This window comes from Nannobrachium achirus (genome assembly GCF_963921795.1).
Source record: "Nannobrachium achirus genome assembly, chromosome: 14".
Classification (NCBI taxonomy): Eukaryota; Metazoa; Chordata; class Actinopteri; order Myctophiformes; family Myctophidae; genus Nannobrachium; species Nannobrachium achirus.
This window is the reverse complement of record NC_137821.1, coordinates 45,981,797-45,998,524: the sequence shown is the minus strand read 5'-3', so window position 1 is coordinate 45,998,524 and position 16,728 is coordinate 45,981,797. Positions and strand designations below refer to the sequence as shown.

Sequence of the window (16,728 nt, the reverse complement as noted above, 5' to 3'; positions counted from 1 at the left end):
TTTATCTCTTTATTTTAAAGTGCACTGTTGCACTCTGATTGCATGTGTTTTTATTCTGTGTAAAGCACTTTGAGTAGCCTTCTTGGTGTATGAAAGGTGCTGTATAAATAAAGTTGCCCTGTCTTGCCACGCCCACGCATCGGTAAAGGAATTCTATCAACGAATGAGACAACATTTACGCATTTTACGCACCAATCACGCGTCCCCCTTTGCCATCGCTGCAGCCAAGGTGATTGGAAGACTAATTTGCAGGAAGTTGATTATTATCATGTGCAAAATGTCTCGGCTGATTGATATCGATGTGGACGCTGCGGGTGATCGGATGGTCGCTTGGTTCGGCCGCTGGATGAGATCACCACTGCGTGCGCGCTCTACGGCCGCCGGCTTGGAGCAGCTCAGTAGGCGCTAGCACCGGAGGGTTTTTAATATGAGGGCCCCTGCTGGCATCACACACACCGCACTGAACCTCCTTGTTGTCTCGTCGGCGTTGATGATGTTGACCCAGGTCGTGGTGGCCTCCTCCTCGCCTCATCCAAAGTCCAAGCACAGCAGGTTTCGTCGACAACAACAGCAGCAAGACTTCAGAAGACACACAGGTCTGCATCACCTGCCGCTGACGGATGAGCAGAAAGCGGACCAGAACCTGCAGTTCATGCTCAGTTTGTACCGCAGCGCCGCCGGGCCCGACGGCAGGCCCAAGCGGCACCGCATGTTCGGTTCCAACACGGTCCAGTTGCTGAGACCCTCGGCGTCCTCCGTGGACTACCTGCTGGCGTCAACAGGTGAGCAGTCATGGGTTTTCTTTTAACGGCTACAAGTTTTTGGGCCACTCCGAGTGTTTCTCAAATGTTCACATTAAAAGGTCTCCCCTTAACTCTGACAGTGTACAAATGGAACCAAATTGACCCGTTAGGGTTCATTTGGTTCCATTTACATTGTCAGAGTTACAGGCTTGTATGAGCCAATTTAGATCCCAGGCCTAAAGGAACCCACAGTGTCCCTGGATTCCACTTTGATAACCAAAACTCTGATTTCAATTTCATTGACAACTACTGATGATGACAATGTCCATCAAGTGTTGTCATTGGCTATTATTATGGAGATATATATATTTAAGAATATCTACATTCCTTCAGTGTAGACTTGGCATTTTGTGTATTTGTGTATAACTCATTTAATTTCAGTACAACTGTGTAGCCTATTTCTTTATTTATATACATGGCCATGGGTAACTTGAACATCCCAAAATATAAATCCAAAATGTTGCTGTGAAAAATCATGAGCTGTCTTGAACCAATACTGAAACAAATTCTGAATAGTTTTTTTTTAAAGTATAAAAGCATTTCTACTAGTTATATCAGCCAGATTGTATCTAGTATTATCCATCCCAGTTTCAAGCTGAAGGTTGTATGAGGAAAACGAAAATCTCATTGTTATACTCAGACTGTTGCAGTTGAGTGGAATGGATTACAAGCCTAAACAGATCATCACCCATTTTCAATCTTATAATCAGGGACGTGCTGGGCCCCTGATTCAGCCCGGGAAAAAAGAGTTGGAGAGGCCCTCATTGCGCACTATAGAGAGAGATCTCTCTCTACAGCGCTGCTGCTGCTACTCAAAGATAAAGATTTGCCATTTCAGATCATGACAAGTGACAAGCCAGTGGGCCAATTACATGAGTTATATTTCGTCGTTGTCGGGTGGAAACCTTTTATGTCCAAAACCGTTTGCACAACTGCGAGGCGTTGTGTGCTTGTAGATCGGCTGTTTTCACTACTTTGTGCAAACAGTTAAATTCTTTACTTTTGTGCAAACAGTTTATTTTTTTTTCCTAATGGCCAGCCTGGACCGGCCGTTCGGGAGTTGTCCCGCTTTTCCCAATGGCCAGCACGTCCCTGCTTATATTCATACATTGGTGCTTAGTCCTAATGCTCATAAGACTTCTGTCTACTCACTCTCTATCCATCTCATTAGTGTGCATCTGGGACAACGCTCCAGTCCACACGCCCCAGACTGTGGGATAAACTCCTCATTGCAATTAGAACTGCACTCCCAATCTTCCGCTGTAATCTGAAGTTTTACCTCTTCAGACTCCACCTTAGCCCATAGCACTTGCCCCTACGTAGACCTCGGGGGCTTATACAAAGGCTGAAATGTAATTTAGATGGCATGCAATGCAATGAAGATCTGTAAACTCTCAACGCCTCTCAAAAGCGAGGCTGGATTAAGAGCGTCTGCTAAATGCCTAAATGAAGCTCTGGACAGAATGGATAGAAACCTGCCTACCAATAATCTAGTTCTCAGAACCATGGGGACTCCAAGCCAAAATAGAAACTGCAGCTTTCTATGCCCATATGGAAGCAATATTCTTCAAACGCAAGTTCACAACGTGACACAATGCAAAGTGTTGTGAGCTTGTAGATTGGCTTTTTTCAGCCAAGATATTTAGTGTTGAGCAAAAACTGAAGAGACACTAGTATAGAACCCTGAGGGACTCTGACTAAGTATGGGGTTTTAGTGGGTTTAAGATGTCATGTCAAAGTCTCCTAATCCCTCTCACTCTCCTCTTCTGTATGTATGTGTGTGTGTGTCTCTCGCCCCCAGACCACAAGTACACATTCACCGTGGAGTACAACCTCGACGGCGTCCCCTCGGAGCAGCTGGTCAGAGCCTCGTTCGTCCACCTCCGCTCGCCCTCGGACGCCACGCGGGGCGGCGCGTCGCCCCCCCGCTGCCGCGCTCGGATCACCTCGCTGGGCGAGGAGGAGGGGAGCCGGGCGATGCCGCCACCCCTGGTCACCCTGGAGCCCCGCGACCGCTGGACGGAGACGGACATCACGGACCACGTCAGCGGGCACATCGACCTCCGGGAGCAGAGCCAGGGCGCCCGGGGAGGCCACCTGACCCTCACGGCCCAGTATTGGTGCGCGGGACCCGGGCACGACTACGTCAGAGGGGCGCGGCCGGCCTCCTCCTGGCGGCGGCTGTTCGACTGCGGAGGCAGGTACGGTAGGGGTGGGCGATATGGAAAAATACAATATCGCGACATTTTCCCAAGCTGTATGCCGATACACGATTTTATCACGATTCTTTTTCACGTTGGTTTTGATGGTTATTTTTTAAGTTACTTGACAAAAACTAGAGACTCTGGGTTCCTTTTGGGAGGTCTAAATTGAACTTTACAACTATGTAACTCTGACAGTATACAAATGAAACCAAATGGACCCTTGCGGTTCCATTTGGTTTCATTTGTATACTGTCGGAGTTAAGTGGAGACCTTGACACATTTTAAAGTTTGAGAACTACTGATTTAGACCAAGATGCAGGTTTAAATGAATTCTGCAATGAATCTCTGTATTAACAATTCAACAGGATCTTTTTTACAAGGCTCCATCAATTGTATCACGATGTATACGATATCTCTGAAAAGGCATATCGTGGAGACATTGTATCGTCTCCCCGATAATTATCACCATATCGCTGGGGCTGTCACAATTTTTACATAATTGTCTAATCGTGATTATTTGACATTATCGCAATTATTTTGTCATAATCGTGAATGTTGAAAAGAAATAGTCAGAAATAGTGGAAATAGCAGATCTACAAGCTCACAACGCGTCGCGTCGCATCGCGACGCGTTGTGAGCTTGTAGATCGGCTATTTCCACTATCAATGTTATTTTTTAAGTAGTAAGTTGTCGAATATGTCAGTAATTTCTTCGTGTATTTAGGTTTTGTGTCATATCTGCCATGTGCAACTTCAAAGCCTAAAAGCCAACAGAAATGTAATTGTCAATGACAAAAAACACAATTAAATCGTTAATCGCCAATTATTTCAGTGACAATTAATCGTCATGTAAAATGTCATATCGTGACAGCCCTACATATCGCCCATCCCTAAGGTACGGCTGTCCGGTCGGGGGACCGACGGAGAGGAGAGACCACCTCGAGGCCCCGTCTCTGCTCCTGTACCTGGAGGCGGACCAGGACGTGGACGAGTGGATGGAGGAGCTGCTGGGGATGGATGTGGAGAACAGCGGCGAGGCTGGGGTGCGGGAGCCGTCGCCGCACCGCCCCTTCAAACAGCGCTACCGCCGCTCCAAAGACTCCACTAACTCGTCATCATCATTAGCAGCATCATCATCTTCAACATCATCATCCTCAGGCCCCAGCCGTCCCTCTCCAGACATGCTCAAAGGTAGGGGTGGGCTATATGGTGACAAATATTGTTGAGACGGGGCTGTTAAAGCTATACTGTGTAAGTTCAACTAGTGGTCAGTAGCGGTATTGCTTTTTTCGGCCGTTTTTCGGCCGGAGTCGCCGCGGACCACCGGAGCGGCGCCGCAAACCACCGCGACCGATAGTAATCCGTGGAGGGGTAGAACGCATGGTAGAACGTAATTTTCTGGCCAGGATTTGTGGATTAAGAGGTTAAAATCCTTCACCATGGTAAACACTGTATGTAGCCAAGCGGAGGCGCTTCCTGGAGACCAGAGCAGATAAGCTGTGATTGGCCGGTAGTGTACCATGTGTGCATGATCGGCGATGTGATTGGGCAACGTATACACAACGTATACAGATGATGCAGATTACGTCATTTTGGCGCAAAATCCGGTCCACGGCCAGGATCATAGAAAACATATAAAGAGAAGGCTTCAGAAGCTGAAAATAACGGAGTGGGTGTTCTAAAACTTTAGCGATTTAATAGTTAGGACAATTTTAAGATTTGTTTTATAAAAAAAGTTACATGGTACAACTTTAAGTCTGACATCATTTTGTAGGCAGAGGAGAACTTTTGCCCCCCAAAAAAGCGAATCTTTCTACTATTTTTACTATTTACTAATTTTTCTTCTCTTTGTTGTTGAAAGGAAAGTGGTTATTATTTTTGTCTCGGATCTGTTGAAATAGCGAGGGACAGATATTGACAATAAATCTGCTTGGAGGTCTGACTGCAAAATGATGTCACGGCTTAAAAGCCCCATGTCTCCACGTTATATATGCCTTTTCAGAGATATCAGTTTGTATCGTGATACGAAGGAGCCTTATACAAAATCCTGTTGAATTGTTAAGACAGATTCATTGCAGAATTAAATTTAAACCTGCATTTTGGTCTAAATTGGTAGTTCTCAAACTTTAAAATGTCAAGGTCTCCCCTTAACTCTGACAGTATACAGGTCTATTTGGTTTCATCTGTATAATGTCAGAGTTAAATACTTAAATACTTAATTTAGACCTTCCAAAAGGAAGGAACCCAGGGAGTCCCAGGACCCCAATTTGAGGACCACTGGTCTAAATGGTCTGTTACTCCTTTTTCTTTTTGTTACCTTGTACTGTAGGTGGTTGTACTGTGAAGTATCTTAAAAATAACCATAAAAACCCAACATGAAAAAATAATCGTGATAAGATTGTGTATCGTGATACTGCTTGGAAAAATATTGAGACATTGTATTTTTCCATATTGCCCATCTCTACTCAAAGGTGCCTCTTCGCCGCCATCATCATCATCATCCTCCTCATCCTCGTCCTCGTCCCCTGCCGACCGCAAGGGCCACGCGCCGCGCAAGACGAGCGCGCCGGCGGGCCGCTGCAAGCTGCACTCGTTCCGCCTGTCCTTCAAGGAGCTGGACTGGGGCCACTACTTCATCGCGCCGCCCATCTACAACCCGCGCTTCTGCCGCGGCGACTGCCCGCGCGTCCTCCACTACGGCTACCACTCGCCCAACCACGCCATCGTGCAGACGGTCATCAAGGAGCTGGAGGTGGGTGACGTGCCGTCGCCCTCCTGCGTGCCCTACAAGTACATGCCCATGAGCGTGCTGGTGGTGCACAAGCGCAAGGTGGAGTACCGCGAGCTGGAGGACATGGTGGCCGAGTCGTGCACGTGTCGGTAGGGCCTCTCTCTCTCTCTCTCTCTCTGTGTGTGTGTGTTCTCTGAGAAGGGCTGGGTGATATGTCTTCTATTTAATAAAAATGAAAGATTTAATAAAAACGAAAGATTATTTAATAAAAAGAAATGGCAGATCTACAAGCTTAGATTGTAGGTCAGCTGTTGTCACTAATATTGTACGCCACAACAATTATACTTGGCACAACAAAGTATAATAGTTAAGTGGTTAATCAGAAAATCTGTTCGAAGTGTTTGGTGTCGATTAATTGATATAATTTCATTAAAAAATAACAAAAAATATATAACGTTTTCGATGAATTGCCCTGCCCTGTCTCCGAGGCTTTCAAAACTGTGTAGCACTTTCAAACTTCTCTCACAGTTGGAGCTTTAAATGTATTTACTTGAAGTGAAGCGTACAGTTTCAAACATTGGCTGCTATGTTCTGTGGTGTCCGTGTCTGGGTCTCTGAGAGTGACAGCTGTGACATTCATGCACTTTAATTCTTTTTCTTTTCTTTTTTTTAAACAAAAACCAACACTTTGCTCAGCTAGTCGGCAGGGATTCTCACTTAACACAATGCTAATTCTAGCGTCTACCTCACAAGTTGTGTGTGTGTGTGTGTGCGTGTGTGTGTGCACGTGTGTGCGTTGGTGGCCTACATATACTGCTAGTTACTGTGTGTGTGTGTGTTGGTGGCCTACATATACTGCTAGTTACTGTTGAGTGCGTGTGCGTTGGTGGCCTACATATACTGCTAGTTACTGTGTGTGTGTGTGTTGGTGGCCTACATATACTGCTAGTTACTGTTGAGTGCGTGTGCGTTGGTGGCCTACATATACTGCTAGTTACTGTGTGTGTGTTGGTGGCCTACATATACTGCTAGTTACTGTGTGTGTGTGTGTGTTGGTGGCCTACATATACTGCTAGTTACTGTGTGTGTGTGTGTGTGTGTGTGTGTGTGTGTGTGTGTGTGTGTGTGTGTGTGTGTGTGTGTGTGTGTGTGTGTGTGTGTGTGTGTGTGTGTGTGTGTGTGTGTGTGTGTGTGTGTGTGTGTGTGTGTGTGTGTGCGCGACATATACTGCTTGTTACTGTTGAGGTTTGTCTGTCTTTGACCTTTTTTAAGGCCTTGCCTATTCTCAGTGTGGGCTGTGATTCTGAAACATCCGCACAATCAATGGACAAGCAGCTATATATCCCAATATAGCCCATACGTGCAGTATAGAAGTTGGGGTCAGCACTAAGCACAAAAAAGGGAAGTGCAATTTAGTGGTCTGACTCAGGACAATGGGAATGAAAAGGACCGATCGCAGCCCCGTCTTGATTGTGAAAAAGAAAAGTATTGTATGTGAAAAATGTAAAAAATAAAAGTATTGTGGTGTGATTGCTGTGAATTGAAGTTGAAAAGGTTAATAGAATAAAAAGTAATGTTTTCTAAAAGCCTGTTTGTTGTTTATGACAAGAACGGCAAAATGGGTACCGTTGATGTTCTGAGCAGAAATATTCTAGTTATGTGCTTCCATATTCCAGATATTGGTGCTTTGGATGTAGTACTGCTTCCTGGCCAGCAGATGACACCCCTGTACTATAACTAAAATCTTGCTCTTTGAAGAGACTGTCTTTGACTTTTTGCAGGGACCAGTTTCAAGTTCTCTAATCTTTTTAAAGGAAATGTACACTCTTTTAAGGCCGTTGGTAGGGCATTCCACACAAGTCCCTTTCACAGCAGGCATTTTAATGCATTGTATGTAAACATAGCAGATTAAATTCTGTTTATTTTAGGTGTAACTTGTGTCAGCACGAGATCAACTGCAGGAGCTGTCCATGTTGGCACAGTAACTTAAACGAGTGGTTTTCAACCTTTTTCATATTGAGGTCCATTATTTATTTGGCATTTGAGCCACAGACCACCTTTTGATATTTGAGATTTAGCCTCAGGCCCAAACGATAATTTTGTTATCGTTGGATAAGACTTCACACAATTCCATCAGGGTTCCCACGGTCATGAAATTCCTGGAAATGTTTTGAAATTAGAAAAATATTTTTCCAGTACTGGAAAAGTTTTGAAATTGATCAAGAGTCCTGGAAGGTCCTGGAAAAAATTAAACTTTGGCCAAATTGTCAAATATTAGAGGGAGAAAGAGTGAAAGTAGCGAGGCGTTGTGAGCATGCGTTGCTAGCCGATCTACATGCTCACAACGCCTCGCGTTGCGAGCATGTAGATCTGCTATTTTCACAATAAAACAGAGTTATACAAAATTCCTCAACTCTTAGTGCTTGTCAGGGTGCCGGGGTTCCCAGTTCAAATATGATTCTTTCAGATGGGGAAACTGTTAAAGGTGATACACTGTGCATTTAAAAAGTATATGTCATATTGTTTATGTCCCAAAAACGTTTTTCAAACGGTTTGAGGCTAAACTAGAAAAATATTGTTCCTTCGAAACAATTGTGGGCTCGCTTCAAGCCAGAAAACAATGGCTATAAAAGCACAAAATGTCAAGATCGCAGGCAGTGCTCTCTTTGACGTTACTGACGTCAAAGATTGGTCCATTTTGTTCCAAATATGTGTTATGCAAAAGTTGACCCGCTGGTGGCGCTATAACAGGCCAATGTGAGAAGGTTGGTATCTGTTCTTTGACCTATTTGGAATGTGCTTGCAAGATTTCACGCACATCCCAGGCTGTGTTCATGATTTGAGGTGTTTTTGGCTTTGGACACTTTATCGCTGCTTGCAGCTATATTTATTATTATTATTTTATATTTTTTTTGTTTGCACTTCATAGGCATGTTAGATAAAGGTCCTTAGATTGCGTGTAGAATGTTTCATGCAAATTGCAAAAAAAAATCCTAGAATAAAAACGGGTTTAAGCGTTTAAGGGTTTATGCTCAAAATTATATAGCGCCCCCCTTTGGCCATTTGGGGTAAGATTGGTTTCAGTGATATTTGAACTAACCCTCTACACTATTTTGTCATGAAAATGTGACTTTGCATGTATGTTTTAGAGGCAGAAGAATAATTTGCATAAAAATGCAATATTGTTTGAATTATTTAAAAAAGCATGTTTCAATGTTAAAGAAATCCGATCTGACAGATCTTTAGATATCGGTCCAAAGTTCACGTAAAAAAAGTTTTGTGCACGTGACGCGAAAGTTCCAGAATAAAAGCGGGTTTACGCGTTTTACAAACTGCTCAAAATGGCGGAAAATTGAAGGGCGGAGCTTACTTAACAACGACACAGATGTCTTCCGCTTGAGTCAAAGCACGCGTGTAACAAGTTGCATGTCTTCAAACAAAACGAGTCATGACTTATGCCCGTTTGAAGTTTGAATTTTCAGACGCTTCGTATAGCGCCCCCCTTTACAGTTTACAGTTTAGGCATTTAGCAGACGCTTTTAATCCAAAGCGACTTACAATAAGCAGATAACATCACAATAATAAACAAGATAATATGTCAGTACATCATCAACAATATAACAAATGCAAATGGATATCTATCTAGAAAAAACACAATATAATCAAAGTTCTGAAAAAACCTAAAAAACAAAAACAAATGCTAACTAGCTTCATGTATTCATTGATTCTTTTTCTGTAGTGCTAAGGGTTTAGGTGGAGTCTGAAAAGGTGAGTCTTCAGTCCACGGCGAAAGCTAGCGAGTGAGTCCGTTGTTCTAAGTGCGACAGGGAGTTTATTCCACAACTTGGGGGCCAGGAGGGCAAACTGTCTCGGACGAGTGGATTTTTGCCCTGGAGTTTTGAGCGAGGGTTCTGTCAGCATCCCTGTGTTGGCTGATCTAAGTGACCGGGTGGGGGTGTAGGGGTTGATCAGCTTCTGGAGGTATGGAGGAGCCATACCTTTGGCTGCTTTGAAGGTCAGCATCAGTGTTTTGTATTCAGTGCGGGCCGCAACCGGGAGCCAGTGGAGGCTGCGGAGAAGGGGAGAGACATGTGAGAACTTAGGCTGGTTGAAGACCAGTCGTGCCGCGGCATTTTGGATCAGTTGGAGAGGTTTAAGTGCACATGCCGGGAGACCAGTGAGGAGAGAGTTACAATAGTCAAGCTTTGATATGACAGATGTCTGAATGAGGAGCTGGGCTGCCTCCTGGGTGAGGAAGGGTCTGATTTTACGGATGTTATAGAGTGTGAACCTACATGACCGGGTGACTGATGCAATGTGTGCCTTGAATGATAGCTGGCTGTCCAGGACCACACCAAGGTTTCTAGCAGTAGGAACTGAAGTCACAAATGCATTATCTATGGAAATAGTGAGATCTTGCATGGGGCAAGACTTAGCTGGGAAGAAGAGTAGCTCCGTCTTGTCCGGGTTCAGCTTAAGGTGGTGGGCTGACATCCACTGTGAGATGTCGGCCAGACATGCAGCAATGCGTTCTTCCACCTGGGTGGCAGAAGGGGGGAAGGACAAAAACAGTTGAGTGTCATCAGCATAGCAGTGATAGGATAGATTGTGAGCAGAGATAACAGCACCAAGGGATTTGGTGTACAGGGAGAAAAGCAGAGGGCCAAGTACGGATCCCTGGGGGACTCCCGTTTGGAGGGTTCGGGGGGATGAAAGCAAACCTTTCCATGAGACCTGATAGGTCCGGTCCGACAGGTAGGAGGAGAACCACTTTAGTGCCGTCCCGGTGATGCCTAGGTCAGCAAGGGTGTCCAGGAGCAGCTGGTGATTCACTGTGTCGAATGCCGCTGATAGATCCAGAAGAATCAGGACTGCAGAGTGGGAGGCAGCCTGGGCAACATGGAGTGCTTCCGTGACTGCTAGGAGTGCAGTTTCTGTAGAATGGGCTGGTTTAAAACCTGACTGGTTGGGATCCAGCAGGTTGTTCTGTGAGAGATGGAGAGAAAGCTGGTTAGAGACCACACGTTCAAGGGTTTTTGAAAGAAATGAGAGGAGGGATACCGGTCTGTAGTTCTTGACGTCCGAGGGGTCAAGAGTTGGTTTTTTGAGGAGTGGTGATACTCTGGCTGCCTTGAAGGCAGCTGGGACACAGCCTGAGGTTACAGAACCCCTTTGGCCGATTGGAATAAAATTGGTTTCAGTGATACTTTGACTAACCCTCCACATCTTTGCCAAATGCCATGAACGTGTAACTTTGCATGTATGATTTAAAGGCCGAAGAATAATTTGCATAAAACCGCAATATAAATTGAATTATTAAAAAATCATTATTTAACGTACAAACTTCTCACCACATAGCCTGTGTAGATATAGGTTCAAAGTTCATGTGAAAAAAGTTTTGTGCACTTGACGCGAAAATCCCAGGAGGAGATAGATTTTTACTGTTTTTCATATAATTCCGAATTGTGGGAGACCTAAAGGTCAGAGGTCAAAAGTTAGAGGGTAAAAGTTGTTCGGCATGAGGAGACGCATAAGTGTATACAGGTTTCATGGCTGTACGTATAACACAGCATGAGCTATACCTGTTCAAAGATCGCACTTTCGAAGGCTTCCTACAGCGCCACCATTTGGCCGATTGCTATAAAAAATAATAGCACACTTCGCCACTGTAAACTGAACACATTGATGTTTTTATTTTCATTTTCTCACTATGTATGTAGGAGTAGAAAGGAACCGAAGTTTTAAGGAGAACTTGATCTAGGAATAAATAAATAATGACAATATCTAAAGTGTGCTCGCCTTATAGGCGAGCCCACAATTAACACTCCTGAATAGAGCCTCTCTCATTTTTGAATTTTTCAGCTGCAGTACCACCTTTGGCCTGAACTGCGCCACCCCCCCCCATCTGGACAGCCTGTTTTGAGAACCCGTGGGATGCTTTTAACCTCCGCCTTCCCAAAACCAGAGAAAGACACAACGGTCAGAAATGGGACTTTGTCAGGATAGAAGGTGCTAGTGGGACCCCAAAGGAAGGTGCTAGTGGGAAAAAAGTTGTCCACCACCTCGGCTGTGTCGTCATGGGCGTTGGTGTGAAAGGGCATCAGTGTTTAACCCATCTTTCTCTATAATTAGAAGAATGTATGCCACGACGTACATCTAAAACACGTGATTCTCACATGTTTTGCCTGTGGAAATAATGGCCACCATGACCTAAATAAATTCTTTGTAAAAGGTCTATTTCTGTCTGGGTTGTTTACCAGTGACCTCATACAGTACAGTACTCTTGGGGGCCTGCATGGCATATGCCTCCACACAGCATGGCCTCACGGACCCCCTTACAGTATGCCTCCCTGTTATCTATGTGGGTTGTTGTCTGACGCGCACGCGGGCGCGCACACACACACACACACACACACACACAGTGGTGGATAAAGAACTAAAATGTTTTGTATTTGTCGCATTCCTGAAACAAAAATGTGATTATTAAATGTAATCCCATTGATTCCGGATGGGGACTCAAATGCCCCCTTACATTATGCCTCCCTGTTATCTATGTGGGTTGTTGTCTGACAGGCACGCGGACACACACACACACACACACACACACACACACACACACACACACACACACACACACACACACACACACAGTGGTGGATAAAGAACTAAAATGTTTTGTATTTGTCGCATTCCTGAAACAAAAATGTGATTATTAAATGTAATCCCATTGATTCCGGATGGGGACTCAAATGCCCCCTTACAGTATGCCTCCCTGTTATCTATGTGGGTTGTTGTCTGACGCGCACGCGGGCACACACACACACACACACACACACACACACACACACACAGTGGTGGATAAAGAACTAAAATGTTTTGTATTTGTCGCATTCCTGAAACAAAAATGTGATTATTAAATGTAATCCCATTGATTCCGGATGGGGACTCAAATGCATGGCACTGGATGGGGAAACCATCAGGGTACATTTACTATAATCACATTTTTGTCTTAGGAAGGCAACAAATAAAAAAAATATTGAACTCAAGTTTCCATGGGGTGAGTAATCAATAGAGAAAAAGTCATTTTGGGGGTGAACTACTCCGTTAAGTAAAAAATATTAGCACTTTTTCCACCACTGTCCTAGTCAACAGATGACTAACCTAGTGGCAGGAAAGAAAACGAAGATGGGGACTCAGATTAACAGATGACAGGGTGGCTCTGTGTAAATAGAGTGCAAAGAAAAACAACTTCAAACTAAGTAGTGCTTCAAAGTAAGTAGGATACCGGGTAAACATCAGACCTAAAATCTGTCTAAATGTCATGCCATGTGAAGAAGATTATTATTGCTGTCAAGCTAATGGCAGGCATTGACACTAAGGCTTGCCCACCTGCCCCCGGCAGGTAAATAAAACCTTCGGGCCGGTGGAGTTTGCTTTCAGGTTGCCCGACCGGGCAAGTGCTCGTTTGAGAGGGGACGCAACCGTCTATAAACACAACACCAGATATCTGTCTAAACACCTGAACGTGGCCAGAGCGCTCTGTCTTCTGGTCTGTGGAATAGAGCACCGTTTACCTATGATGTGATGTTTTCACTGTTGCTAAAATATAAAATGGGTGTAAACCCTAGTCATATTCGATCATATAGCTATAAGTATTTGGATAGAAAAATAAGTAAACACTTTTCACAGTCATCACAGTGATGAGTCATCACTTTTCACAGGTCTGTTTTCTAGCCCAAGGAATGTTTTTCATGCAAAACAAATGCTTGCAATGGATTCAGAATCATGAAACCCCCCCCCCAGTTTGACACCTCACATGCTACTTAAAGCAAATTTTTTATATATATATTTATTTTCCTGTGTAGTGGAGTCAATGGCACAATGAATATACAAATGGCCATAACATTCTTCGCGATGTTTCCGGCAGAGCAGGCCTCTCATTCTGTGTATCTTAAAGGTGATACACCATGCATTTAAAAAGTATTTATGTCATATTGTTTATGTCCCAAAAACGTTTTTCAAAAGGTTTGAGGCTAAATTACCCACTCCTGAATAGAGAGCCTCTCTCATTTTTGAATGGCTCTCAGAGCATTTCAGATGCAGTACCACCTTTGGCCTGAACTGCGCCACCCCCCCCCCCCCCCCAAATCTTTTAAAAAAACATTTTTTTTTAAAGATGTTTTTTTTAACAAAAACATTTTTTGATTTTTTTTTTTTTGTGATGACGTCACAATCGGCAGATGACGTCACAATCCGCAGCAAATCTGGACAGCCTGTTTTGAGAACCCGTGGGATACTTTTAACCTTCGCCTTCTCAAAACCAGAGAAAGACACAACGGTCAGAAATGGGACTTTGTGAGGTTAGAAGGTGCTAGTGGGACCCCAAAAAAAGGTTTTAAAATAGGAAAAGTGAAATTTCATGGTGTATCACCTTTAATGACCAAATTAATAAATAAAACAGAAATAAAAACTGCAGCAGAACATCGCAGGTTCAACCCTATTCCTTGAGCTTTTGGGCTTGTGGGTCCCCGACTATCTGAGACCTTAGTATCAACCCCTGTAATGGTAGGCCTATATATGTTTATATGCGTCAACAAGTAACCAATATCAGCATAGCTATGCATCAGGGGACACAATTCTATCCTTGCCATGTACATAAAAAATTGTAGAAAATAACCCACAAACGTTTACAGTATATATGTGCACAAATGGACCCTACCGGTCTATTTGGTTCCATTTGTGCACTCAAGAGTTAATGGGGTCCTTGAAAATAAAAAGTTAGAGAACCACTGTCCTAGTGGACTCATAATGTGCCATAGTGTCATGGTAAATCAGTGTCATACTGTACTATTGTGATGAAAATCTGGAGACGCACGCACAGACACACACAGACGCACGCACGCACGCACGCACACACACACACACACACACACACACACACACACACACACACACACACACACACACACACACACACACACACACACACACACACACACACACACCAGTGTACAGTGAAAGTCAGGGTTGCTAGACTTGCTACTGTAAGTGCTTCTAATCTACTGTGTGTTTTGTGTTATAGATTGACCGGGCCAATCTCCTGTACTGTGCACTGTAATGTCATGGTCTAGACTCACTGTAAGCAGACATATTTACATGTGATCCACTGTAACGTTGCATCATCATCATCCATAAACTGAACTATGGACCAGAACTGGTTTTCATCTATGAATTATTATAAAAAAAGTACATAATTGTCTCCACCAGCCGAAGGCTGAGGGAGAGTATGTTTTCCCCTCCGTCCGTCCGTCCGTCCGTGCGTGCGTGCGTGCGTCCGTGCGTCCTCGCAGTTTGTGAGCAGCTAATCTCAGTCACCGTTGGCCCGATCGCTGCCAAACTAAGCACACACACTCCCTGGATGCCAATCTAGAACCTCTGCCCCACATTTTTTAAATCAGCCTCATGGTGGTTTTCAGGCGTATTTGGCTGTGTTTTTGTGAGTGATTCACTCACTACTAAACAACTATCATATTTGTTCCAGGACAGGTTGGATGTTGGATTTTGCACAATGTGTGACTCAGTGACCTTGTGATAGGGTTGGGCTAGATTGCAAATCAACAATATTAATACAATAATACTGAAATACCAGTGAAATGATCAGATACTTAAGTTGTGAGCTGGTAATCAGACTAATTAATTTAGTCCATTATAAAATTATATTATATGGCCATGCCTCAGAAACTACATTCAAGAGCTCTACAGACAATATGGGTCGGTAGAGAATAGTAAAGTAAATAAATAAATTTGTTTTAAAAACATTTGCTTTAAGGTAAAGCTATTGAATATGTTAACTTAAATCTTGTAGCAACACACTGCATAAGGTTATGGAACGCATACAGTTATGGAACACTGCAGAGAGACAGTTAATACTACTTTGAACCTGGGACAACCAGAGGCTCCCTAACCCCCAGGCGGGCTCCCTAACCATTCAGCTATGCCGCCCCAAAGTTGAGGATGTTATCATAATAATGCTATAGCGTTCAGAGCATGGGACTGCGGTTCTACAGTGGAGGCCGGTTACAGTAACGTCTCACTAAGGACTGACAGGAAGGCTTCGTCGGTCCCTGTGGGAGCTTGTGTGTGTGTGTGTGTGTGTGTGTGTGTGTGTGTGTGTGTGTGTGTGTGTGTGTGTGTGTGTGTGTGTGTGTGTGTGTGTGTGTGTGTGTGTGTGTGTGTGTGTGTGTGTGTGTGTGTGTGTGTGTGTGTGTGTGTGTGTGTGCACTGTGCATCCAAGGGTGTGTTTTTGTTCCATCGCCCCTAATGTGTTACGACAGACGCTGTGAAATTCCAGGATCGCACACAGGCCTGAGTGTACGGTTGGGCACTCGAATGCATCAGTGAATCATCTTCCCGTAAATGTGTCATAGACGTTGCAGCAACTGACCTGCCACTGGTTCTGTATGACCTTATGACCCTATGTTCCAGGATCCGATGCTCCCTAGGGTTTAGGTTTAGCGTTGGGGTTATGGTTAGGATATAGGGTGACCATAATGTCAAACCTCCAGACTGGGATCCTTAAATCAGGGGTTCTCAACCTGTGGGTCGGGACCCCCAGGGGGGTCCCCAAATTATTTTGGGGGGGTCACCAGATGATTAACTTAGTGTGCAACATTGTTTTCTCACTCAACATTAAGAAAACCAACATAAAGTTCAAGTCTAAAGAGGGTATCTACACGTTTCTAAAGTGACAATTTAAGGACTTTTTAATACATCTAAAATGACGAATGAAACATTGGCCAAATTGTCAAATATTAGAGGAAGAAATTGTGAAAATAGCTGACAACGCCTCGCAACGCGAGGCGTTGTGAGCATGTAGATCAGCATGTTGTGAGCATGTTGGGGGTCGCGGCGTGAAGAATCACTGCCTTAAATGAACCACTGCCTTAAATGAATGTGCATGCATTGTCCATGCACGCGCATCATGCATGCAT

The 16,728-nt window shown here is 44.1% G+C and overlaps 1 protein-coding gene across 1 annotated transcript; it reads left to right on the top strand.

The window, feature by feature from the left end:
* Positions 1–427: 427 nt before the first annotated feature.
* On the top strand, positions 428–5,890 carry bmp15 (bone morphogenetic protein 15; the record flags this gene model as incomplete). Its single annotated transcript, XM_080741642.1, has 4 exons — positions 428–782; positions 2,605–3,004; positions 3,902–4,197; positions 5,478–5,890. The coding sequence occupies 4 exons, from the start codon at positions 428–430 to the stop codon at positions 5,888–5,890; spliced, it is 1,464 nt and encodes a 487-aa protein (XP_080597768.1).
* Between the last annotated feature and the right edge of the window lie 10,838 nt (positions 5,891–16,728).